The following is a 26,522-nucleotide window of genomic DNA, read 5'->3' on the forward strand; positions in this document are numbered from 1 at the left end:
CGGTGGATGGCAGAATGTGCAAACCGTTATAATGGGTTATTTGTGTCCTTTAAAAAGTCAGCAACAAGGACAGTTTACATGCATGTCAGTCCTTCGGACCCATGCCGCGGAACAGACTATGCTCAAGGTAGCGTTTCTGAGCACTGCTTACTGCCTAGACAGCCCGGAGACTAGGCGGGCCCGTGTCACAATATGGTGAACTCCCTGTGTCTGATGGCTTCAAGACATGTTCCCTTTTGGATGACTGGATTTTTCTGGAAACCAAAATATGTATCTAGAGCTTTTTATTATTTCAGCTATGGGGGGGGTGTATATCCTGAAATTGTCTTACACACGACCCTGCCTCAGTTAGCCAGGTGTTTCCTGGTTTCCTCAAGCACATCATCGTTAACGTTAAACATTTTGCTGAACCAGGATTCAGGAATGACTCTGGTGACGGATCAGAGAGGGGGTTAGGTCCTTATAGCACTCTCTGGCTGCTCTGTGTCCTTCTCTTGTCCTTCTGTCTTCTGTCCCTTGGTCTTTCCTTCACATTGTTTACTTGGTTGTTTCTAAGTAGGCAGCTATAAACTGGAGAAGAGAACCAAGCTTTGTAACTTGTCAACCTTAATTACACACAGTACAGAATGAAAGACGCTGGTCTATGGACTAATGGTCTAAGAATGAGTCTGTGGATGGTGTGGTGCCATCTTGTCTGCTCAGAGGCCTTTCCCCTGGCTTCATAGGCTCCCGAGTTTGTATGGGAAGAGGGCAGGGGAATAGGTACACGTGAGTATGAATATGTGATGAATGGACGGGCAACATGACTGACGTTGAACTGTGCGCGGTTACTACCGGAAAGGTGGTTTAGAAGGCCTGACTCTGGATAGATAGGCCTGCGGCAGGAGGTGGTTTATCTACAGCGATATACTAAGCCAGATATGTCTTCTGTGGAGTGCTGATAAAAACAACTAACGTTTGCTGAGGATTTAATTTGCCAGGTTAGAAAAAACACATTTACGTAGATTAGCGCTTTTAATCCTTGTAACAACCTTATGAGGTAATAGTATTAATAGGATTCCTATTTAAAGGAAACCAAGACTCAGGTTAGTTACTTTCCAAGCTCATCTCGCAAATTTAGGTCTCACTTCAGAATCCAAGCTCTTAACTACTACTTAGTGGGCTTGGGGCACAAATCCTTTTTTTTTTTTTTTTCTTCAATATATCAGCATAAGCAGGGATCTGCTGGTACGTTGGCTTTCTGCTGAAGAACAGCACCTCGATTTGTAGCCTTTGCTGATGCCCATGTGCCAGTACTGCTTCTGGGGTCGATTTCAAGCTCCCGGCGTGACAGTGCTGGACTCAGTTGGGATAGATGCTCCCAGCCTGCTCTTGCAAGCCAGGACAGGCTGGCTCCTGCACACCTCCGAATGAGTGAGCCGTGTTTATCTTCATTTTCCAGCACTGCTGCTGAGACACCCGTTGGTGCTCTCTGGGCCAGTGGAGCCTGGCAGTGACGCAACAGAAAGGCGTTAGGAACCTGCCCCCATTAGGGCGGGGACTGAGAGGCTGGGATGCAGGCTGGGTGCCCCACTCAGCCCCACGCCTGGGAGGCACACTCTGCCTTTCCCACGACAGTTTCCATCTGAAAAGCCCCAGTCACACTTTCTGGGCAGGTGTGAAATGGTGCTTGGATGACTTTTGGGGGACTGGAAACTCTCCTCTCTCCCTTTCCTCCTTTAGAAACAATTTCAAAGGAACATTGGAAGCATGAACACCTTGCTGTAATTTTCAACGAAATAAGATAATGCTCTTCTGTCATTTTTCTCTCCTCCACACTTCACACTCCCACTGCTGTTTTCCTAGCAGCTGATTACTCTGTTCTTTGACGAGTCACTCCCTTTGTCAGCTGTTCCTGCAGCTCCAGCACGAGGGAATGGGCCTCCTCCAGGGCCCCTGTCCCACAGTCCCTCAGCGGCCTGCTTCCTGGGGGGCCAGGGTCCTGAGAGGTCACAGGCACCCAGCGTGCTGACTGGACATACATGCGGACACCCATGTGTGTTCACGTGGGAGAGTCCTTGGTTTTGGAAAGGCAAGTTTTTTGTTTTAATGAAAAGAACAGTTTAACAGCAACGTGGGGCTTCAATCATATAAGTGAACTAGGGCTCCTTTCCCTGTTTTTAGGACATAAGCAGATCCTCTTATGTACTGCTTTCATGCTAAAGTTGTTTTTAAGAGACAAAAGGACAAGGGAAGTAAAATTCCTGAGCCCCTGCTACGTATGGGGCATTAAAAATAAATAAATAAAGTCAAGTCATCCATTTCCATTAAAACGAGAAGGAGGAGGTGTGGAGAGATTCCGTCACTGCGCAGTGGGCGAGCCGGACGAGCGAGAACGCACACCCGCTGGAGGCCCTCCTGCAGCCTCCGTCAGGAAGTTTCCCAGGGAGGGAGATGTCCAGCATCAGGACGGGCCCCTCACCCCCTGCCCAACCCTGACTCTAGAGTGCTGGAGTGTGTGAACCGCATGTATCTGTTGGTGTCTGTGACCTCTGAATCCTCATGAACCGAGCTTTTGGCAAGATGAAAAATACCCCGCTAGCAATTTCACCGACATGAAATCATGAGGTTCTGAGTGGTGGTGCGCAGAGATGGTGGACCTTTCTTCTGTTGAGGGCCACGAGCCTACAGCCTCTGAAGAAAGCAATCAGGGACCATTCAGAGGAAGAGCTAAAAACGAACAGTTACATAAAAGGACCAAATTACTTTGTAAGTAGAACGGATCACAGAGTTTTGTCTTCATTTTAAAACACAAGTATTCAAAATGCAAAAGCGTGCTGCTGTGGAACCAGAAGGGCTGTGAGAGTTCATTGGTTCAGGTCTCTCATCCTTTCAGCCAGAGAGCTTTGGTGCAAAGAAGTTGGGTGTTTTCTCCAAACCCAAATCACATGACCCGTTAGGGCCCCAGCCGTCCTCCGACATCTGAGTTGGCTGCTTCCGGAGTCCAGTGTTGAGATGATCTGTTGGGTGTGCTGTACAGTGGTTCCTCTTACCTGCATTCCTGTCGTTGAGAGGAAAAAGGAGAAAGCGATGAATCACCAGAACCTAAAGGAGGAAGACTAAGAAGGCTGAGAAAAGAGACTGGGGACAAGGAGCGGCTTTTCAACCAGCAGGCTTCAGTGTGTCTCTTGGGCCTGAAATCCTGAAGTCGTAATTCCAGGGCCCATCGCCCCTCAGAGACTCAGTCTCCTCAGAGGCTGTTGAGTTTCCATTTTGTCGTCGACTGTGCCACGTGAAGCAAGTAGTCCCTGGAAAGGAAGAAGGCTGGGGACTTGGCGTGGATGTAGCCTTTAGTTAGTGATGAAGGCCAGTGTCCATGTAGATTAATTGTGCAAGTTCAGATCCTGGCTGGGCCATCTCGGGCAGATTCATCTCTCCAGGCCTCCGTTTCCTCATCTAAGAAAGTGGGGATAACGATAGCACCTACTTCAGAGCCGTGGTGGCACCACGAGATCAGCCCCTGGCCCGTCAGGGTTCACTGCTATTCAACACTGCATTTTCTTGAATGACATAATAAAAATCCTCCTGTGAATTTTCTTGTGTCACTAGAAACCAGCTCTTATCTTTGTTCTTCAGCGTAGAGCCCACTTCCTGACTCCATGTATCATTCTTATATTTTCGGAGCTAAGTCAGTGATGGGAAGCAGGTGGTGGGGGGGGCTGTCCCATCCTGGACGGCAGTGAGCCATGGCGAGTTAGCTGAAGTTTAAGATTGCAGACCCGCTGTTTCTCGTTCTCTACGAATGAGCCTTCTCTCCCTGCTTAGGCTTTCTCATACTGCATCGTTATCATCGACTGTGCAGGAGGTTTCTCACTACACGTTAGAGGTGGTGGAAACAAGATACAGACGAAGAAGACCAAGTCTTGGGGTACCGGGGTCTTTTAACTGGTTTTAGTATGAAACGTTATGTAGCTTAAAAGACTATTTCAAAGAGTTTTTGAACTAGAAGAGAGTCCAGCAATCACCAATTCCAAATCTTTCATTTCCCAAAGAAGCTAAGGCCCCAGGGATGAAAGCAGCTCGTCTGTTTCAGAATACGTTACATTGGTTTCTGTTACCAGGAGGCAGCCTGTACCTGTAAGGTGCATGTAGAGTGCCGGGGAGTTAAAACCCAGCAAGAGAATCTGTCAGAGGGTGGGGTGTGCTGAAGGGAAGACCTGGCCCACGGGAACATTTTTGAAAAGTTGGTGCCCAAAATACACGACAGCAATGTTCTGTACGTGTGCTGGTTGCCAGCACCCAACAGAAAGACCGAAGATACGTATACGTCTTTGCTGTGTAAGTGATACGACACTTTGGATTTACAAGTTAAGACAGACCACTGCGGGGGGGAAGCAGAAGCTAGTCTTGATTTTGATGTGGAGGGAAATTTTCCCAGGGATCACTGCAAGTTTTTATTACTGCCCCTTCTGCAAGCTGCAACATTCTTGCCTTATATTTATAGACCCGGAGCACAAGTTACTGTGTCATATGCCATATTTGGTCAGAAATGGAAGACTTCAAACTGTACTACAGTGATAGCTCTTTTAAGAACCAAAAAGGTATCGCAGCTTTTTTGTCAGAACGATCAGGATCAAAGCTAGAAATTACGTCCAAGCCTGAAGTGACAGTCCCTCCTATCAGAGGAAAAGCTTATTACATAAGAAGTCACGAGCTGCTGAAAGTGTCGGATGTGCCGCAAAGTAGTGTTCTGCACACCGCAGGTTGTAACTCCAAAGTAGATCGTGAAATCCATTTAGGGAGCTGCATTCAGTGTGTTTCTTTAATGAAGGGGATTAACACGAAATACAACCGAGTGGAAGGGTGTGAGTGTGAGTGTGTATGTGCATATAGTCGAGTGGAAGGGTGTGTGTGTGAGTGAGTGTGTGTGTGTATACAGCCGAGTGGAAGGGTGTGTGTGAGTGTGTGTGTGGCTGGGCTGCATCACGTTGTAAAATGTATTTCTCACTGGGCTTACGGTCCCAAAGGTTTGAAAACCACGGTCCTTACTGCTTCTAAGGAGTACAGCGGAGCCTTGGGCAGAAAGTCAGATTAAGGTTGATTTAGGCTTTTAGGGAATCAGGGAGAGTGGTAACAAAACTCTGAGAAGAGGTGCCTGTTGGAGACTGGGGCTGAGACTGAGCAGGCAAGGACCCCAGCAAGTGCATGCACCTCAGAAGCAGCCCTCCTTAAAATCCGTGTCTCACGGAGGTGTGCAAGAGGGCGCACGGTGGCGTAGATGTTGGAAATGCCAGGAGTCCTACCTGAGACTCATAAACAAGGTCCCGAGACAGTGACACCCTCCACTGTGCTTATTGTTCCACCAACACAAGCCCGTTTCCCAAATCAAGACCCAGCCTCTGGCCCTGTGCTGTGCAGTGCGGAGCCGCAAGTCGTCCGTGGCTAAGGGGACTAGTCTGAGGTTCTGTACGTGTACAGTACACACCAAATTTAGATGCATGTACGTCATCTCCTTGTTGAGTTTTTATATTGATTTTCTTGCTTACATGTTCAAATGACAGCATCTTAGGTATATTAGACTAAATAAAATAGTAAAGTAATTTCACCGTTCCCTTTGACTTTTTTCATGTGGCTCCTAGCTCGTGTTGTCTCCAGTGGACAGCACTGTGAGGACTCTCCTTCCTCTGTCTCTGAAGTGTTTCATAATCAGCTTTAACCCTTCCTTGAAATGTAGTAACCCTTCCTTTCCCCCCTGCTGCTCAAGCTTTGAAATTCCTTTACGCAAGGAAGTCTTTATTTTTTTTGCTTAGTACACAGTTTGAGTTAATGCCTTAGTGGGCATACGGTTTTCTCAGTAATTTGTCTTTCAGTGAAGTTAATAATAGACTGAACATTCCTTGGTTGTTTGAGTAAAGAGAATGGAGAGTGGGTTCCACATTTCCTAAGGTTTGGGGGGTCGGGACAGTAGCACCAGAAAAGGGGCTAAAGCAACAGAAAGACATTTGGGCCTGACATCAGTTTCAGTCAGGCTGCTCCCTGGGGCCAGCCCTGCTTTCCCTGCTGTGGGAGATTTTTGGCTTGGGGTAGTCGGGGGTAGGGGCAGTGAAGGGAGTCTGATTTCAGATTATGCTTTGTTCCCTGGTGATTTGATAATTGCAAAATTTCTATAATTGGGTTTTTGTTTTTCCTTCTGAGCTAAATTTGGCTCTCATTTTGGATTTTGAAATTTATCCCCCCCTTAATTTTTTGACTGTTAAGATCCCAAACAAATTCAGTACTTTTTAGATCCCCAGTCATGATATTGAGTGAAGGGTGCATAGAGCTGACTGCTTGCTTCTTCTGAGGCCTGGTCTTGGGGTTCTGCTGCCTTGCCCTGCCGGCCTGGCAGCCTTCCCTGCTCAGACCTCAGGACTGACTCTGCTCCTGCCGGCTCCCTCTGCTCCCTGGGATGACTCTGGGTCTCACTGTTTTTTCAAGACTCCATAGGTGAGACTGAGCAAGGGAAAATACACCAGTGTAATATACTTCTGGGGTTCTGGTTTTTGAAAAGACAGTAATGATTAAAAGACAGTTTGAAACAAAGGATGAAGTATTTGATCCACTTTCACTGTTAATGAGAAGCAGTGTGGTTCCACTCACAAGAACAACAATATTAATTTTTCTTCTTTCTGTGCCCTCACTAGGAGCTGCTCAGAAACCTACCGTATGCCAGTGATGGAATACAAGATGAATGAAGGGGTTTCCTACGAATTCAAGTTTCCCTTTCGAAATAATAACAAATGGCAGAGGAATGCCAACAAGGGGACTCATTCACCTCAAGTCCCCTCCCAGGTGCAGAGTCCCATGACCTCGAGGCTGAACGCTGGGAAAGGAGATGGAAAGATGCCTCCTCCGGAGAGAGCTGCCAACATCCCTCGAAGCATCTCCAGTGATGGGCGCCCACTGGAGCGGCGGTGAGTGTGCCTCCAGACATTCGCTCTGCATCTCGGCCCCAGAGATGCAGAGCACCAGACCCACAAGCACTAGCTGCAGGTCTTTTCATATTATTCTAGAAATCCAGAATTGTGGGGCACCTGGGTGGCTCAGTCAGTTAAACATCCAGCTCTTGATTTTGGCTCAGGTCACCATCTCAGGGTTGTGAGATCGAGCCCCACGTTGGTTTCACACTGGGCATGGTGCCTGCTTAAGATTCTCCCTCTCCCTCTCTCCCCTTCCTCCTCTCTAAAAAGGAGGAGGAAAAAAGAAATCAGGAATTAAAATAGAAACAGGTGTGTGCCCTGGTGGCTTTCAAAGCATGGTGGCGTTCTAAAGCTGTAAGGATGAGTGAGGATACATTCCAGCAAAGCATTCAGCTCTGAGCAGTGAATCTGTGCTTCGTGCTCTCACTTCCATGTGACAGCAGCAGAAATGGTCACTGCACGCTTAGTGGCAACAGGGGTTAGAAGTTGGCGGACTCCTTGAGGGGACGTTGGCCATATTATCATCTTTCACAGTCTTTGTCTTTTGGGGAGAAGTGAGATGATAGTAGCAAATGATTGCAGGTTTTTGATTGTATGTGTGTCACTTTGTTAATAAAGATTGTAAAAATTTTAAACAATAGCACTGTAAATGACCTATGCCAACAAGGGAGACAGTTGAATTCAGTAAGCTGATAGTCACCCTCTAGAAGCCAACTTCTCTCTGTGCACTTTCCTTTCTGCATCACTTCTGCTTGTCTTGATCATGTCTCAGAATGTTTTTGTGGCCCCCATGCCGGAGAGGGGTCAGGAATCCCCGGAGCTGGGGAGAGTTCTCTGTTGCAAGAGCTGTGTGAGGCAGAAGGAAGGTGGAGCCAAAATCTGAGTCTAGGGGCCAATGGAGCAGCAGAAACACGGTGCCCCCCCCAGCGTTGCTTAAGGAGCCATTGATTGGTTCAGACTGGGAGCAGAAAGCTGGAGGCTTTAAAAACCACACTGTGACATTTCTTATCTTAGTCTATTATACCTTTATGTGTTTTGTGCGCTATTGCATAAAACATTGTCACTTAACTAGCTCAGAAATATTTGAGTATCGTGTAGAAATAATTTATAGACAACAACGACAAAAAACTAGCTGTCTTTCTAAACTTCCTCACTTAATCCTGGAGATCTGCTTACAGAGCTTCACCAGTCACCACGATAAAAGACGCTTCCCAAAGTGGCTACTTTTCCCATCTGGACTCCTCTTGTTTTCATCATTTTCGAGGAGGAAAACATCCAAGAGATCTCTGAATAAACTCTTTGTTCTCCACATTCCAGACTTGGCTCTCCCTGAGGTGTGTGTGAGCTGGAATTCATGATTTGGCCCACATTTTGAAAGATGAGCTGCAGGAACTGATTGTTTGGAGAAGGACCTTTTCAATGCTGTTTTCTTTCTCTTTCAAGACAATCATGAGACTTTTACAAGTTAAATTGTTTTGTGTGGTTTTCTTTATACAGTATGCCATGTAATAACAGAACAAGATATATTTTGATTCCATGATGAATTTAGTTTCTGCAACAGAAACTGAAGCCTATTGCTGAACGTCCTGACCTCAAAAGTGGAAATATTTTTTGCAGCTAATTGTCACCTTATGATGCAGGCAGATTTCAGTGCTAGAGGATGCATCGGCTCCCTTATTTCCAGAGGGAGCTCTCTGGGTTCGGGAGGTGATTACTGAGGGTACTTGTGTCTGCCCTTCATCTTGACCACTCCCTGTCCCCCACCCCCGGGGGAAGGGAATCCGAGCACTGTCCCTGAAGACCATCAGAGTAGCCCTGGGGCCCTCCACGCTTTACAGATGAAAGTGGTAGGATCGAGGTTGCCAGTGGTTTTCAGAGAAATTTAGCCTCCCCTCAATGAAAACTTGTTAGTTTCAGGCATCTTCAGAACACTGGGCTGATATCTTGTATCTTAACAAGGAGGGTTTATGTGACCTGTGAAGTCTCCGCTGTACACATGCAGGACATCGGATTATTTGACTCCCCTTCCTTTAGAAATACATGGCGGTTTGATAGTCGTCTTTTGTGGAGTCTTAAGAGTTCACTTTCCTAATCCGTCATCGCTCATTTTCAGTAATACATTATTTCTTTTTTTAAGTTTTTAACTTGGAGTCACAAATAGAAGGTGCTCTCTACGAACCTTTGTTTTGCTACAGTTTCAAGGATGATCTGATAGAGAACGGACATGACATTCATCAGGAATACTTCCTGAGTCCTCCATGAATCCCCAGATTCGTAAATTTACCTGGAAGTATCATTTTCTTCTTGAAATGTAGTAAAATGTTACCGGAAGGCATCCCCTCATGGTGTTACTGAGAACGGAACACCTTCCTGAAATGCGGAAGGCGGGCTCCTGGCTGCTGGACTTTCCTCATCCGTTCGGCCTTCCCCTTCCTACCCATCCTGCCCTGGGCGTCATTTGCATTTGTACCTGGGCAGTCTGTAAAGTGTGACTCCTTTCAGATGAGTGGCAAGTGGTCAAAATAAATGTCAGTCTCTGCCATACCTTGAATCTTGCCTTATTGATCATGGCCTGAGCCTAATACTGAGAACAAAGTACTGCCTTTACGTAATTTTCATTCCATTTATTTTCCTCCCAACACAAAGCAAGTCGTACTGAACTGTAGAGAAACCAGCTGTATTTAAGCTGAAGCCAATAGCCCTCTCATGTGTGCCCTGCCCACATTTGCTACACAGATCTGCCTGCTTCATTCACCGTGGCTGGTTCCAGCCTGGTTCACTTTCGATGAAAACACCAATTACTGCTTGTAGAAGCCTAGTTTTCCTTGCATTTTTATGAAAGATCCCAGACTTCAAGGTCATTAGGAAGAATTTTTTTTTAATACTTACGGAACAGATTTTTCCTTTTTCTTTTAATACCAAGGGCATGATTTTTATAACATACCAAAATGTGTTGGTGTTTAAAGTTCCTAATAAGAATTATTTCACTGAATTGTGTTCTGAATACATTGTTGAGAGAAACTGATGCAGTACAAACAGAGGGTCCATTTGCCATCCAAATAGACTCAAGTCTAATTCTGTTTGGCTTAAATATATGAGCTTTATGCACTCCAGGTGGCCTTTTGAGTACAGGATTTTATAGTATTTGTGGGAGTAGTATTTATTAACAGAATTAATATTTACTCAACAAAAATAGGTAATATGACTCAAAAATATCACTATTTTGGCCTCAGATTTATCTAGAGTGTAAGGGTAGAATTGGAACTGAAATATCTACCGTAGCACATTGAACTTACTGCATTACTGTGCTTAAACATAGTGTGGGACCAGTCATAAAGCCCTGATGCGTGTTAATGTATTTCAGGAGCTTTGCCAAAGAACAGACATCTTAGCATAAGGAATTTTGCTTTCTCTTTTTTTTTTTTTAGTTGAAGCATCACCAGCCTTTATGCAAATATTTGGTGTTGGAACTTAACCAGCTTTGGTACTTTTAAGTCGTGCCTGGATGCCACTGTTCCCTGCGTCCCCTGCTTTTAGCTCTGAGCAGCTGGGGGAAGTCCTTCCCCACTTGGGAGGTTAAGGCTGGCTGCGTGCAGCCTCCCGTGCCCCTTCAACAGACACCAGCCCCCCACAAAGGGCATGACAGTCATGTGCCTGCTCAGTCTGTGTCCTTAAGGAGATGCTGAATTTATTTCATCAGTCCCACGCCAGTCTTCACTGTCATTTTCTGCTTTGACATAAGGCAAGCGCCCATTTGATCCCCAAGCGGTGGTTAGATGGTTCAGGACTTGCATGTTCCAAGTGCCGTCTCCCTGGATCGTAGTTGTTTGGCTTGAGTTGAAGACCCTGAAACCCTAGAACTTGAGAGTGTCACTGTCGCTCCATCTACATCCCTGCCCTCTGTGTTTTTAGAGCTATGGAACCGGGATGCGGCAGTCTTCAGTTCATCCGACACCATTAGCTGCTCCCGCTTTCAGACTCCTTTTCTCTGTCTTCCAAAACTTCGCTCCTGGTTTTTTGTTCATTTTGTTTGTTTCTTTTTTTTTTTTTTTTTTTTTTGGTCAGCTCTTTGTACCTGTCTCATTGCTCCCCCAAACTGTGTGTCCTCCCAAGACTCCTTCCTCCTGTGGTGTGCAGTGCCTCAGGGCGGGCTCATTTATCTCCGCCGCATCCCCGGTGTGCGGGCAGTTCCTCAGTAGTGTAGCTGTGCCTTGACCTCCTTTTCACTGTTCATATCCATTTGCCTGAGGACGAGCTGAGTCTGCCCTTGAAGGTCACGCCAGTGTCTCCTCCTCACAAGCCCGAGAGGCCTACAGCCAAGGCCTGTAGCTGCGCCCCTGCTTATCCATTCCGTCCTCTTTCTCACGTGTCACCAGACGTGGTGAACGGCTGTGCCGGGGCCACAGGTATCCAGGACAGGGCTAGGATTCCTAATCGCTGTCCTCTCCACCCTGCGCCCCATCCCATGGCCATCCAGGTAGGAGTCCCGAACTTCTCTGAGCTCTTGGTTTTCAAGCTTCCCCAGTCATCATCACAGGGGTGTCAGGTCACACTGGGACTATTCTGGCCCAGACCACGTTGCAGACTTAGGGGGGCGGGCAGGCTGATAGAAGTGGAGGCGCCCCTCATCGCGGCCTTCTGCCAGCCGTCAGTGCGAGTCCATCTGCCTGGGAGCCCTGGCTTAGCTGGCTTGCACCTTCTACCCGCCACCCCAGGCTCTGCGCTGTGAAGGACTGCGTGGCTGGGTTTTCTTTCCTTGATGCCTTGATGTGAGTGGCCCAGCTCGGACTGCCCTTCCGCTCCCTGTTTCTGCAGCTTAACAACTGGTCCTTCACAGAACCGGTTCCAGCTGACCCTTGAACAACGTGGGTTCGGACTGCATGTGTCCACTTGTGTGTGGGGTCTTTTTCACAGCGCAGTGCTGTGAATGTATTTTACTAACGTTTCCTTTCTCTGCTTACTTGACTGCAAGAATATGGTATATAATATATACAACATAGAACACATATGTGAATCAGCTGTTACCAGTAAGGCTCTGGGTCACGATGCGGCTCTTAGTAAAGTTTTGGGGGTGCCTAAAGTTATACATGGATTTTCACGTGCTTTGGAGTCAGCACTTCTAATGCTCACACTGTTCAAGGGTCAGCTGTATATTTCATTGTAGTCTTATTTGGCAATATTGCCAGTTTTAGCCAGTCTTACTCATCATTGTATCCTAAGGATTAATTATAAATCCTGGCATTGTCATGGGCCCACAATCAGTTTTTTAAAACTTTATTTAGTAATTAAACCAATAAACAAAAGAACTTACTTAAAGAAGTAGTAGGAACAGAAGTAAATCAATTCAGGAGAAAGTACATTTTTTTACTTTTACATTTTTTTTTCATTTTTTTGCTCTTCTTTATTGTGGTGTAATATATATGACCTGAAACGTACCACTTTGGCAGTTTTTACGTGTAGAGTCCTATGGCTCTGGGAGCATTCACTGTTGTGCCAGCCTCCCACTGTCCCATCTCCAGAATCTCTTCAACCTGGCAGAACGGAGACTGTCCCCATTAAACAGTCATTTACCATCCCTCCCTGCACCCCTCCCCACCCTTAGTGACCACCATTCTATTTTCTCTCTGTGACTTCTGTTTCTTATATAAATGAAATCATAAAATACTCGCCTTTCAGGACTGGTTGTTTCACTTTAACATAGTGTCTTCGAGGTTCCCCTGTGTGGGGATTCTGACCTGTGTTAGTGCAGGCTGCTGTAGCAAAACTCCATTGGCCAGGTGGCTTAAATAGCAGACATTGATTTCTCGAGGCTCTGGGGGCTGGGAATGCCAATGTCAGGTGCCCGCAGCTGCGGTTTCTGATGAGGACCCTCTTCCCAACTGTGGACAGCAGCCTTCCCACCATACCTTCACATGGCAGAGAAGGAAGCTTCGGTTTCTCTTTTTCTCCTTACAAGGGTACTGATACCGTTGTGGGGGCTACACTTTCATGACCTTGTCTATGACCAGTCACCACCTCCCCCAAAGGCTCCCTTCCTGATATCGTTACAATGGGGGTTAGGGCTTCAGCACATGGATTTGGTAGCAGTTGGCGGGCGGGGGACACACATTCAGTCCATGACACTTCCTTCCGAACCTGAATAATTTTCCTTTCCGTGTAGATACCACATTCTGTTTATCCATTCATCCTTTAGTGGGCATTTGGCAAATCAGTTCATTTTTATAAAAATTAAAAGATCAGTAGAACTGAAGCATTCGGTAGTCTGACAAAGCTATAGAATTAAAGCTAGATTTAGGTAGAATTCCTTGATTTTTGTTGGCTTAGTTTTAAATACTCCTATTTTAAAAGTATATTGCGAGTAAAGCTGTCTCAGACTGACTCAGAGTGAAGTGTGAGTTGTTCTTGACTGAATTTCCTATGAAGCTTTCTGTTTAGCAGAAACCGAATTACAGTACTGTATTTATGGCCAAGAGGAGGAAAAGCAGAGGACCACGTTTGATGTAAACTCACTGGGCTTTTTTTTTTTTTTAAAGATTTTATTTATTTATTTGACAGAGAGATCACAAGTAGGCAGAGAGGCAGGCAGAGAGAGAGGGGGAAGCAGGCTCCCCACTGAGCAGAGAGCCCGATGTGGGACTCGATCCCAGGACCCTAAGATCATGACCTGAGCTGAAGGCACAGGCTTTAACCTACTGTGCCACCCAGGCGCCCCTCACTGGGCTCTTAATGCTCCTTTTCCCCCAACTCTGCACAGGAGCTGGCATCCTGTGGCATCCACACTGGGATTAGGGTCAGGTGGGAAGCAGGCTCCCATGTTCAGATTATAGTGCAGTGATGTTTCCTATTGAAGTGTTCAGGAAACAGGCACTGTGCTGGAGTTCTGCATACCCCCTGTTCCCTTTACTTTATGCACTCCAGATGGACCCAGGGAATGAGACCAGAGTGCTCCAGCGTGACCCCCAGCCCAGGCTCTCCAAGTGCTTGGAAGTAGCTGTCATGCGCTTAGCCCAAACACATGTCCCCACTGGGCTTCCCCCAACACATCCACCAGTGTTGCAGCGTGAGCCACTGGAAAACTCCCACATGTACCAGGAGTGCAGAGGCCTTGGTTCACATGTGAGTGCTGGGAGTGATATGACAGTGGGAGGTTCCCTGTTCCCTCTGTACTTCAGGGCACCAAGCATCAAACGGGCACAAGCCCCACGCCCCAGCGCTGATGCAAAGATTGACCGAGGCAGTATGGTTACGAACAGGTATGGTTTAGAACAGGCCTGCCACATAGGGAGGCTCAGAAAATGGTAGTTGCTCTTTGTCACTGTTGTCCTTTTTTCGCTGCTTTTCCAGACAGAGCTTCGTTGGGGGGGCGAGGGGGGGTGTTGAGCGGGGGCGGAGCAGATAATGTTCCGCTCGAGCACTTTTGGGCTGTGGTGGCTCAGCCAGCCTGGGCCGGTGAATCTGTCCGCAGCCTAATCCAGGCCAGGCGTGTGGTGGCTCAGTGTGTTTTCACAGGCACGTTGTATTGTCTTTAGTGACGGTGTCACGGGTCACTTCGGTGAGACAGAGGATGAGTTCAGGAGGCCTGCTGTGCTGAAAGCAGTCCTGATGAGCTGTGCATTTGCAGGAAGTATAGGAAATTCTGGCAAACCCATCCATGTAAATTAGAATGACCTTCAAGAGGATCTGATGAAGCAGTTGTGTTCTGGGGAGAGCCGTAAGGGGGCATGTGACCATGCTGCTCTGTGTGCCACAAAGGAACTGTACTCCTGTGAGTGCCCAGCAGCAGGGTCTTACCCTCCGACCCAGCACTGGGGGGCTGCTACCATAGGACTGCCTGAGGAGTCCTGGCCCGGCCATACCCTATGGGAGGCTCTACAGAGGCCCACGATGGCCCTGAGGCTCCCTCAGCCCCTACATGCGCGCGCACATACACGCACGCACACACACACACACACACACACACACACACACAACATGGGGATGGCCTTTCTAGAAGTCACATCTAACATATGTCCTGCTGTCACCCTCCTCCCCGTGGAGAAGTTAGGCCTTTGCCTGATGAAGGCACATCAGCTACATGAATACATTTCTCAAGCATTTAAATAACTCACGGGGGAGAAAAGTACATTCTGCTGCCTTATATTTGAAACCACTGACATTTTTCTTTTAAGATCTGTTGATTGCACTGTATATATATATATATATATATATATATATATATATATATATATAAACTTGTAGAAATTAGTTATAATGAAGACAAATGAGCCACCAAACCCACTGCCACAATCATCTGTGTGAAATTTTCCCCTAAGCCTTTTTTGTTCAGGGTCCTGGATAATGAACGGTCTAAGGTCAGCTTCCGCTTGTGAGAATCACCCAGTATGGTTATAGAGTGGCCATTTGGGATCTGCCTGTCGTTAAAGTGCTTGCTGAGAAAAGTGGATTTAATTTCCTTTTTATTTGCAGGACCAATTGCTATGTATCATTAGATGGGGAGAGGGTCCTTAGGACTGGTCTTAAGAGCTGAGGTGCTCTCTCACTTGAGAGTGTGTGTTTCTGCGTGTTGGGTGTATTTGGGCTGAGTGCTGGGTGCTCGGCGGTGGCCGTACCGCAAGAGGGCTCGTGAGACCCTGCTTCGGGCCATGTAAAGACGCCCTGGGCCACTGGCTCTGGAGCTGCAGGCTCATTTTAAGGAGCGCAATAAAAACGCATAAGGAGGGTTGATAGGGAAGGGGCTCACTCCTGTACCTATGGCCTGCTTCCAGGTCTGTGCTGGAGTTCACTGGCCCCTACAGTCCCCACTCTGGAGAGACTCTGAGCCCAGCCTAGTGAAACAGCCTGGAGTGTCCCAATCTGTCACTTTTTGTTTGACTCTCTCAGCTTCCCATTATATTTTTTAAAAGGACAGATGATCATAGTGTATGAAATATGGCGAAATAAAAGTAGGGGTGAAGAGATGAAGATGGATTGCAGCCTGGAACCGTGGCCAGCAGCAGGTAGTTCAGACTTGGGTACTAGTAGGGTCCGGTGGGAAAGGAAAGGGGGTTGTGTGATGGTATTTTTCTCTCCCAGCTTACGGGGAGTGGAATATGAGCAGGGGTTGTGACTGGGAGGATGAGTGGGTCTTGCAGGGTGAGCCTGCAAGGGCTTAAGACCCCCAGGACTGGAGGTCTCGGAGACCCGTGGGGGGGCTTGCCAGTGGGCAGCCACTCTGAGCGGAGGCCAGCATGGCGTGCCATCGTTCAGCTTCTGCTTCCTTTATTCTTGTTTGTAAACTGGGACAGGGAAGGAACTTACTTCGTCTAGTTTTTCTAGTCTTTAAAATTCTAGCATGTCAAATCAAACAAAAAAATCACTTAGCTTCTCCCAGAAGGATTTGGTTGTGACTTCTTTTCATGAAGCATTGTGGGTATTGGTGGAGGGTAGGACTAATCGAAGAAACTAGTGTTTGTGGTGGGCTAATGGATCCTCACCTGTCTGTATCTCCCTCAGATTTGACTGTTTAAGGTCAGCTTGGGCCATACCACTACTTTGCTACAGAAGCTTCTGTGCATCCCTGTTACCTGACAGAGAAGGGTTGTGCTTCCTTGGCTCACCACAGGGGGCTCATCTTCCGCCAAAGATAGTGCTCTCACCTAACTCATGGCGGTCACACACACCCGCACTCCCCTGTGTCCCAACTCCTGACTTCTGTGGAAATCCTTGGCTTCCTACAAGACCTATTCCGGATACATTTCTTCATAAAGCTTCCTTTCTCCTAGTTTTTGCAGTAAGAGTTGACTTCTAACCTGCCTGAGCCCCCTTACACCCTATGTGTTCTGCTCTCATACCATTTACATTTTATTTGTGTTTTATTTAAAAACTCTAAGTAGGTAGTATTGAGTTCATCTTCTGTACCAGGCTCTATTCACAGTCCCTTGTGTGAGTTTTCTCAGTTCACCCAACAGCCCAGGACCTTGGTTGCCGTTCCCCTCTTTTTTCAAACACTGGATGCCCAGGGATTGAGAGATGAGATAATTAGCATAGAGTGATAGCAGGCCAGTGGTGGAGCTGGGGTTAGCATCAAAGCCATCGGCCTCCATAGCCTCCAGCGCCATGCTACAGGAGCGAAATCTAGCACCGTACATAGACCAGAGCTCAAGACAGATGAACTTGTCAGATGAGTGCATGCGTGTTTGTGTGTTGGGGGGGCCCCATCGCATGCACTGCAGTCTGGGCCGGCTTCACGGAGCAGCCTCTGCAGGTGCGCAGAGCCCCACGCTCGCGAGACTCTGTGCTGGGTTCTGTGCTCTGCTGTCCCTGTCTTGACAGTTTGCAGGACTGTTTCAAGAAAGGGCACTCTTTGTTTTCGTTTTGCAACTGAGTCCCATGAATTATGTGGCTGGTCCTGCAAGCAATCCATTTTTATTTTCTGTTCTCTCGAGTCACCCTTAGATAGAAAATTGACTGTTGTCAAGAGGCCCCCATGATGGGCGCCAGGCTGGGAACTTCTAACAGCGTGCCAACAGCTGTAACATGATGATTCATTTATCTCAGTTTGACGAATTGCCGTATTTTCCTAACTGTGTAAAGGAGTTATCCCTTGTTATAGAGTGACCTTGTCACAGGAGGCTCATCAGAACAGGATTTTCATGATCCATTCTGAACAGCTGATATGAACTGCTTGTTCAGAAAGCCAGGGGTAGCTCTGGTTCACAAAGAACACAGTAGGAAGAGATGAAATGACAGAGGGACAAGTGGCTTGAATTAGAATAGCTTGTTCAAACTTTGGTCTGGAGATGGCACCCAAATTATATTACATTGATCATTTGTGAGAATTTTTTTTTTTTTTTTTACATAATTCTGGAAGAATCCTGGTTGATCTACATTTCTGAAGACAGATTTTAACTTGGTCCTGTTCCCTGGGTGAATAGCGTTTTAATTGCTAAGTTGTGGTAAAGTGCTGTGCTTAATTATGGACTCAAGTATCTAATTTGTCAGTCATTGGTGCTATTTGAAACCCTCTCTCTTGTTTTTACCATCATTCCACTGTTTGCACTTGGGTTACGGAGGGCCTCGTCTCCTTGGACACATCTAGGCAGTGCTGTCACTTTGGAGTACAAAGCAGGACAGAGAGGCATAATTAAATCTGTATGTAACTACTCAGGAAAATGTTTTATCATTAGCCACTCGGATACTAAGAATTCTTTATCCACAAGTTGATAAATTATAATCAGTCATGATCTGAAGAGATCAATTTAATGAGACTCTATTAATGTTAACACTGTATGTATAGTCCTGTGAGTTGATTTATGGGAAGGGCATGATGGAGTGCAGGAGTTTTACTTTATTAGAAATCTGAGTTTTGTGGGTCTCTTCTCCGTTTGCCCTGGTATAAGAATGCTTCTGGAAAATGAGGGACTGATTCTGATCTTGGACCATCTCTTCCTTAATGTCCATTCCATTCAATTCTGTTTTCATTGCAGTGAAATGCATTGCATATAAATGAAAAGCTGGTCTTAAACGGAATCTTGTGGACTCTGGAGGTATTGTCTGTCCGGCTGACGATCATGACTTTTTCAGTTGCTGCATTTTTCATGGGATCAGAAAGCCCTGGTGTTTTGTTTCTGCAGAAGGAAGTCATAGGGACCTCCAGAGAACATTTAATTTTAGTTGCTTTAAAAACATTTAGCTATTTCTTGGCTAAATTAAAAAAAAATGTAGGGAAAAGAATCTACCAAAATTAACACTAAAATGTTTAGACATTTCCTCACAGTGACCGGAACATTCCTGAAAATTCTTACATTCCACAGAATTGAAAAGTCTCACAGCAGCTGAAGGATGTGTTAGTGTGAGTCCTCTAAACCTATTTGGCATTAATGTCCAGATGTCAGAGGCTCGTTGAGACTAAGAGAAAGTAGAAAGATCTCAGTTTCTCTCAAAAGAGAAGAGAAGCCCTAATCTTACACTGACTTTTCAGTGGCGCTTTCAAATACAGGGAATGGTGGGGGTGGAGAGAGCCAAGAGGTCAGCGTGCTGGCTTCCTGTGTGAGCCACTTTGGGGGTCCCCCTTTTCCAAGTGGTGGGGACAGCATGTGGCCCAGCTTGAGTCGCAACCAGCTCCAGGCTCTCTCTGGCAGAAGTGGACTGCCCAGCAGGCAGCACCCCCCGGTCACTGAACAGAACGAGGTCTGTTCTCAAACAGTAATTGTGATGGTATCCATTTCGGACTGTTAGAAAAGAATAGTAAGTCATCAGAATAAGAGCTAATTCTGAAAATTCCTTTGCCCACCATACATACGCATCTAGTGTCGTGAAAACATTTGGATGGCGTTCCATCGGTTTCTGTTTGTGTGTTCTATGTGTGTGAACAGACAGAAAACAAAGCCACTGTTGAGTTATATACATGCAGAAGAGGGATGGGAGTGAATGCTCGCCTTCTGGAAATGCTATTTTTTCACTTTGGGATAACTCCAGTAACCAAGTAGAATTTTCTGATACATTTGCCAAATAAAAGAGCTGAGGTTGAGAACTAGCATGAGATACGTTAAATTAATGTACGTTTTGGCGAGCAGAGTAAGCAAAGCAAGCTCTAAATAGAAATGTAAAAGTTACATCTGACTTTTCCTACGGGGTCCGTTGTCACTTCCTTTCGGAAACACAAACATTTGAATATTTATTGTACGTTTAATTCACTGGCATGACTGGTTCAGCTTGAAGAGAGTTGGAGGGTCACAGGCCCCCCAGATGTTGCAGCGGCCCTGACCAGGCGACCACACTCACACTGTGTCTCCTTTGTTTTCAACTTTCTGTAATACCTCCTCCTCTGTGCAGCAGAAACACAAAGCAGGCACAAATGCAGCTCCATCTGAAGTCTGTCTGTGGTACAAGCCTGTAAAAGCCAAATTCTTAAGGCAGAAAGCAGTATGGTACCTTGTGCCCTTGGGCTCCACACTGCTCCTTAAACCCTACCCAGTCCTCCTTGAAACTTACTTCTCCTGTTCCTCCTCCACTCCAGCCCCTTTCTGATTATTTCAGAGTAAATAGTGAGAAATCTGGGATATATCTTAATGGAAAAGAATAAAGGGAGGTTAGTTTTATGGTACCCAGCTAAGTCTCTTGATCTCTCTTTATCAAAACATGTTACCCAAAGTAGGCATGAGCCGGTGTACCAGGGCCCTGCTAGTCCCTGACCCCACTGAGGCTGCCCCACACCTACCCTCTGCCGAGCTGGTATCCTCCTGAGAGCACCAGCTGTGGAGCTAGTATTTCTGTGAGTCTGCGTAGCAAGAACAAGATTGGTGATAATAACCAGGGGAGCTTAGGAACTCGCCTCTTCTCCTAGCTTCTCATCCCATTCCCCCAAGGGCGGTATCCTTGGTGTCCTTATTCGCCGCACTGGGCAATGCCTAGAGGAGCCATCGTCAGGAAGTTCTCTTGCCACTGCACGTCAGAGTGAGGATATGCTCGAGAGTGTCTGGGGGTAATTCCACCATCCCTTTTTCTCCCATTTAAGGAGGTACGTTAACTTTGAAGCTATTCTAATTGCTTTTTAGTAATTAGTAATAATAGTCGCCAGTTTTGGCATTTTATTATTAGTGACCGACTGTTTTCCAACTGATGTAGACCCACCATGGCTGTGAACCCCTGGCTGGGGCTTCTGATGTTACTAGGGGCCCTGATCCTGAACCCGCCTTCTGTTCTTCACTTTCTGCACTGCCGATAGGGGCTCTCCTTCATTCAGCAGACATGTTTGAAGCAACCAGAATTGTAAAGGGAAATAAAGCTCAGGGCTGCCCCTTAAGGAGCGAGTCTGGTTGGGAAGATAGACACACATAAGACTAACCATGCTGACGGATATGCGACAGCGACACAGAAAGCAGATGGTGGGGGCCCCCCAGGAAGTTCTGAATAGGCATTCGTGGACCTGATGTTGGAATTAGGTCTCAGAGAAAAAGGATTTTATGTCAGAAAGGGAGACGAGAGGCAGAGAGGACAAGATGAGTAAAAGTATGCACGTGGTAGCTGTGTCTGAGAACAGGGGCGCCCCGAACGTGTCCAGGATGTAGGGTGCGTGGAGGCGGCAAAGAGCACAGAGAGAAGGAAGGGCTTAGACAGGATGGTCCAAGGCCTGGAAGAAGGGGCTGGGGATTCGGTCCTCTACTCTGAAGGCAATGGGAAGGCGTGCAGAGCATAGTGCTAGTCCCATAGCTCGGCCTGGTGGAGATGGGAGGAGTGGGGTGGACAGAGCCTAGAAATCAGAAGACCAGTTAGAACAGAGCTGTGCTGCTCCAGGCCAGAGGGAGGGATCTGGGAGGGCAGTCAGCAGGCTGAAGACCAGTCACCGCCTTAGTCTTCGGTTGTCAGGACCAGCCCCCAGGCTGCCTGACACACTGTACTCATTAAAAGTCGAACTTAGACCAATTGATGTGGAAGATGAAGAAAGGGGGAGGGGAAGAGGACAGTTTCAAGGTGTTTAGCTCGAGATAACAAATGCAGGAGGGACAGGTTTGGGGGAATGGCAAAACCTTAGGTTGGATGAGGTTTAATTCGAGCTGTGGGTCAGGGTGTTGGGTAGGGACGTCCAGGAGACAGCGGGAGAGGCTGGGCTTGTCACGGAGCAGAGAAATCTGGATTCTCAAGTCTTTGGAACAAATGGATTTGGCAGTCATGCTCTCAGCATCCATCCCTATTCTTGTTCTGTTAGAAAAGCCTCTCGTGATTCTGTTAGCCCTTGTGTCACCTTCCTGCACCCGAACTGCATCCCGTCCCGCTTCAGAAGGCACATAGCCACGCTGTTAGAAGATGCTCTAGTTTTGCGAATCGGGGTCTGTCCCAGGCTGCTGAACTTTGGTTTGAGTAAAAGAGATCTTTTCCTGCAAAAACACCTGTGCAGACCTGCTGCAAGCTATCCCAGGAAGCGGAGAAGAGTCGTCCTTCTCTGGGGGACAGCAGTGGCTTAGCAAAGAGCAGTGGATTCACAGTCAGGGGTCCCAGCTTACCGAACCAGTGACTTTGATCATGCTGCCTCAGCTGTCCCATGGAAATGGCTTGCCTGCTAGAGACCAATTGATATGGGAGATGGGGATTCGGCAGCCAGCTTTCGCCTCTGAACTAAAATCTCCATAGTGAGATGGACTTCACATCCATTCACATGGCCATGTCACCTACTGATGTCCCCGGGGTTACCCTGTCATCCACTAGAGCAGAGGAGGTAAAGGACACAATCTGTCCCGATGACAGAGCTCCGGTGTCTGTCCCCAGCGCCCTTCCGCAGAGTGAGGAATCTGGGGCACACCTCTACCACACTCTTACATAAATTCACTAGTGCAAATTAAATTCAGTAACTGACACTCCAGGCATTTTTTATGGGGGTTTTTAGATGGTGATGCTCTATAATCAGCCCCATTTATAAATACCAAATAGCATAATCTGAATATTCATTCCACACTTTGAGTAAGAATATTGGAAAACAAAGACACATATGAAGAGTGCCCTAGTCTCACTGTGGTCACACTCTGGAAGAACCGGTGTGAGAAATTGGAATTAATTGCTGTGTTAATGTCACTGGAGTTCCATTATCCTTCGCACTGCCATACTAGGAATTCAGCCCACTGAGTTTTGGCAGCTTTGGGAAGCATTCATGTTTCCCCCCCTGTTATTTTTTGACATCCCCCAACCACATCCCCTTCAAGGCCATTCTCCAGCTGTTCCCTGAGGGAGTCATTTTATAGGGAAGTTTCTTTTGTAGGCTTCCAGCTGGCTTCATTTTCACTACCTCCGCAAAGTGGCTTTCTTTGTCGTGCTTATATGATATTATCCATCATGCACTGCCTTGGGGCTTTCCCTTGGATTGACTTTGTATTTTTGGTTTGTGCTCACAGGCTGTCTCCCGGTTCAGACATCTACGTGACGGTCTCCTCCATGGCTCTGGCAAGGTCCCAGCCGTGCCGTAACTCCCCTAGCAACCTGTCTTCATCCAGCGAGACTGGCTCTGGTGGAGGCACTTACAGGCAGAAGTCCATGCCCGAAGGGTAGGTGTGGCCCCCGTTGACATCACTGTCTTTCTTCTGTAATTCAGACAAGCCTTGATTGATCTACAAAGGAGCAAGAGGGAAAATGTGGTTAATACCCCAGATAGAACTCTACACATGTTTTAATGTCTGGTTAAACTGCTTCTCAGGAAGTTCATCATTCTCTGGCCTCCGAGGGCTCCATGGCAGAGAAATCAGGTTACGTTCATGTCTTCAAGTGTATGCATTGTCTAGTTTCATAGTACAGTAGTTTCATAGTACAGGTTTTGTTTCTTCCTCCGAAGCAAACTCCATAGTACTGGCTAGAGTTGGCGTTGGTATTGCCATTGAAGCAGGGGAAATAATCATCCTAGCCAAAGTTTAAAATTACTTTTCTCACACTTTCAAAGTCTTCTGTGACTTCAGCTTGAGAGTTTTGCTCTTTCTTTCTTTCTTTCTTTCTTTCTTTCTTTCTTTCTTTCTTTTTTGGAAAACACCAAACACCCAAAAGTTAACTGTTTGCTTCTGATAAGACTTAAAAATAAAAGGCTGAGCATACTTGATTTTAGAGGCTACTAAAGAGAAAAACACCACCACGACCACCGGAATGTCTGAAGCTGGGACATAATTAGCAGCAAAACGTTACATGGCACACACATGCCCCCTTTGCCTAGAGGAAGAGTAAAGGAACCATCGAAGACATCCTGCTGGGCCATCTCTCTGGGAAAGGTGGTAGAGAACTTGGAACTATTTGAAAATCAAATGTGAGGCATTTATAAAAACATGTTTCTATTGAGTTTTCCCTATATATATTTTTAACAAATGCACAATGACTTGGTTACTTTCTTGAGATTTTATCATGTTACAAAATAGTCATACTTACTAAGAATACCTTCGTAATGGGTATTTTGTTATAGCATTTTGTTGGTTTTTACAACCATTTAGTGTTGTTGTTGCTAAATATTTATGTTAACAGGAAGTAGGTAATAAACCACCACTCCCTCCTCATCTCAGTGACCCCTGAGGATTCCCCTCGTAGCAAATCTAAAATGCACATGTCTTCTTTTAATTACTTCAGTGACAATGAGAAAAAAATGTTAGCTCTTATTCATGAGTTAAAAGGTTGTATGATTTAAGTATTAATATCATACCATACCGTGGGCCCAACTAATTATTTGTTGTTTTAATTAGTAGATTTTAAATGGCCTGGTTTGACTTCAAAAATAAGAATTCACTGCATCTTCAGTGTTGGTACAGCAATAAGACATAAACAAGCTAACAGCAGCAAGAGCACTGTTTTCTTGTGACCCTGATAGACTCGAAACGTGTACCAGAAATGTAAGCCGAAATCTGAGTGTCTTGGTGAATGTTAGCAACATAGTCCCTGTGCCCATCCTGCAATGTTTTTAATTATTCAACCTGATCTGTAACACCAGCCCTACCGTAGGTGATATTGAGGGTTTTTCCATTATTTGTGAGGTTACCTGGTAATTGTTGACTATACTGTATAACATCTTTTTTCACCTGGGCTGCTCTTTCATAAGAAGGTAATGATACACTGTTCTCTGGAGCCCGGGCATTTTTGCCTGTACCAGTGGTATAGGAGACCGTGCACTGTCTGACTCATGTGCTTGGCCCATGGGCCAGGCTGGATTCTAAAGTTACCCTTATCGAAAGAAAGATGATCTCCTCTACTCTAGAGCATAGTCCCGTACATGTAGGTATATACCATTGATGGTGGGGCAGGACTGTATGTGGTCCACGGCAGACTCAGTCCTGCTCAGCTGTAAGAAGCTCAGAAGCGTGGGGGTAATACCAGTAGATCAGAGCAGGACACGGTTGTCATCCACAAGTGTAATCTGCTCATTCCTAGTCCTCCCTCTGCTTTAAGGGGCCCGGTATCTGCCTTTGTGCCCCCAGTGCAGAATTCTGAGACTATCCAGATGGGTTGAGAGGTGAAATTTAACAGGGTCACTGATAATGCCCATTCCACGCAGGTTGGGGGACGGCACCTGCACAGGTTTAGGATGGCAACAAGAGATAAGTAGAAAGCAACACTGTGAAAAAGACAAAGGGTTCGATCTACTCCTTGGAGATTTGTCTTCGGGCTACATGCTTGAGGCCTGTGGAGTCAATGGCCAGAGGCAGGGATGGGCTGAGTGAATGAGGAGCTTGGAGATTGAGTCCAGAAGCATAGTGGAGGGCCCACAGCCCAAAGGCGAGACAGACAGAGACAGGCCACTGTAGCTTCCTTCTAGCACTCTGCTGTGAGGGTGGAAGCTTGTCCCTGAGGACCACTGAGATCAAGAAAGGAAAGTTGTAGAGAAGTTTGCAGCCTGTGATGAGGAAAGGCCACGAGCCTGCTCTGCAGCCATGGACTGGCTCGTGAGGTAGAGAGTCCCTGGTCACTGAACAAGCCTCGTGTCAGCCAGATGGTACCTGCTTCTCAAGGCAGGATTGGACAGTCTTGCTTTATCGTTTATTTAAAACCAGACAGCCAGAAAAGCACTCAGCTTTAAATCCAGAGGTTTTAAAAGTTGTCTTTGGTTTCCATTGCTACCAAAAAGGAAAAGCAAGATTGAACCCATGTCTAACTTTTAGATCTGTGCCTTTTTGGAAAAGTCTTCATTTATTGCGAATTTGAAATAAAATCATAAAATCATAGGGCCAGTTGGAGGGTGTTCACTGTTCTTGAGCTAAACAAGGACCCTACCTAAGGAGGAAATGGCAAATTTCATAATTAGTGACTCACCCCACCACCCATTTTTGTTGTCATTGTTAATGAAAATCAGCATCATTGCATCAATTAATAAATGCATACAAAGATGCAAACAGTTTTAGTCGTTTTCTTCCAGATGTTTGGATCAACGTATAGGAAAGGCAGAACTGAAATCCACACACAGTCTGCAGGAACCACTGTTTTGTTTCTTAAACAGCACCTTTCACTGAAATTTTCATAAGGCAGTTTTCTTGTTTAACATAAGGGAGGTAACTTTGTTTAGGGAAGCTTGTGATTGAATTTCTAAGCATTTGTCATTGTGCAGAAGTAATTTAGAGAAATGTTAGAGTACAAGGTTCATGTTAACAGCCTTCTCTCCTTTGCAAATGCTTTTGAATAGATTTTTCTCCCCATATTTTTCTCCCATAAGATAAAATTGCCATTTTACAAATAAAGGCATGGAGATAAAATTCAAGTGACTTTGGGCGGGGGGCTGGAACTTGACTCCAGGCCTTCCGCCTCCTCATCTCCCGCTCTTTCCAGTGCACCACTTGCTGGGCCTCCCCATGCATTTGTCAGTCCCTAGCAAATAGGACACCTGTCCTAAGCCTCAATCAGTCGGGCTCTGTTGATCTTTTATCACATCGATTACTCATAAGCTCGTTAGTAACCACACACAAACATGTAAGTGTCCACATGAGTCTTTGAATTTTTCACTCTGGCCCTTTCTCCTGGGATCACTCAATATTTACCTGCCAATATTGCTAATTAAGGCATATGCTTTATAATTAGGCATATATTATTATTCTACCCAGAGTAAAATAAAACTGGCTCATTAAATAGCTAACCGTTCTTTCCAGAAATAGACACTTG

The 26,522-nt window shown here is 46.2% G+C and overlaps 1 protein-coding gene across 6 annotated transcripts in view; it reads left to right on the forward strand.

The window, feature by feature from the left end:
* Positions 1–26,522, forward strand: part of SIPA1L1 (signal induced proliferation associated 1 like 1) — a 179,684-nt gene that overhangs the window by 111,428 nt on the left and 41,734 nt on the right. For all 6 annotated transcript variants that reach the window (XR_004380275.1, XM_032837370.1, XM_032837372.1 and 3 more), the window contains exons 10-11: positions 6,663–6,932; positions 22,802–22,951. Coding sequence is in view for 5 of the 6 variants with exons in the window: in XM_032837370.1 (XP_032693261.1) it covers positions 6,663–6,932; positions 22,802–22,951 (420 nt within the window). In the remaining variant the exon portion in view is untranslated. The remainder of the gene's footprint in view (positions 1–6,662; positions 6,933–22,801; positions 22,952–26,522) is intronic.

Source organism: Lontra canadensis, unplaced genomic scaffold (assembly GCF_010015895.1).
Source record: "Lontra canadensis isolate GAN:19392208 unplaced genomic scaffold, GSC_riverotter_1.0 scaffold98, whole genome shotgun sequence".
Lineage (NCBI taxonomy): Eukaryota > Metazoa > Chordata > Mammalia > Carnivora > Mustelidae > Lontra > Lontra canadensis.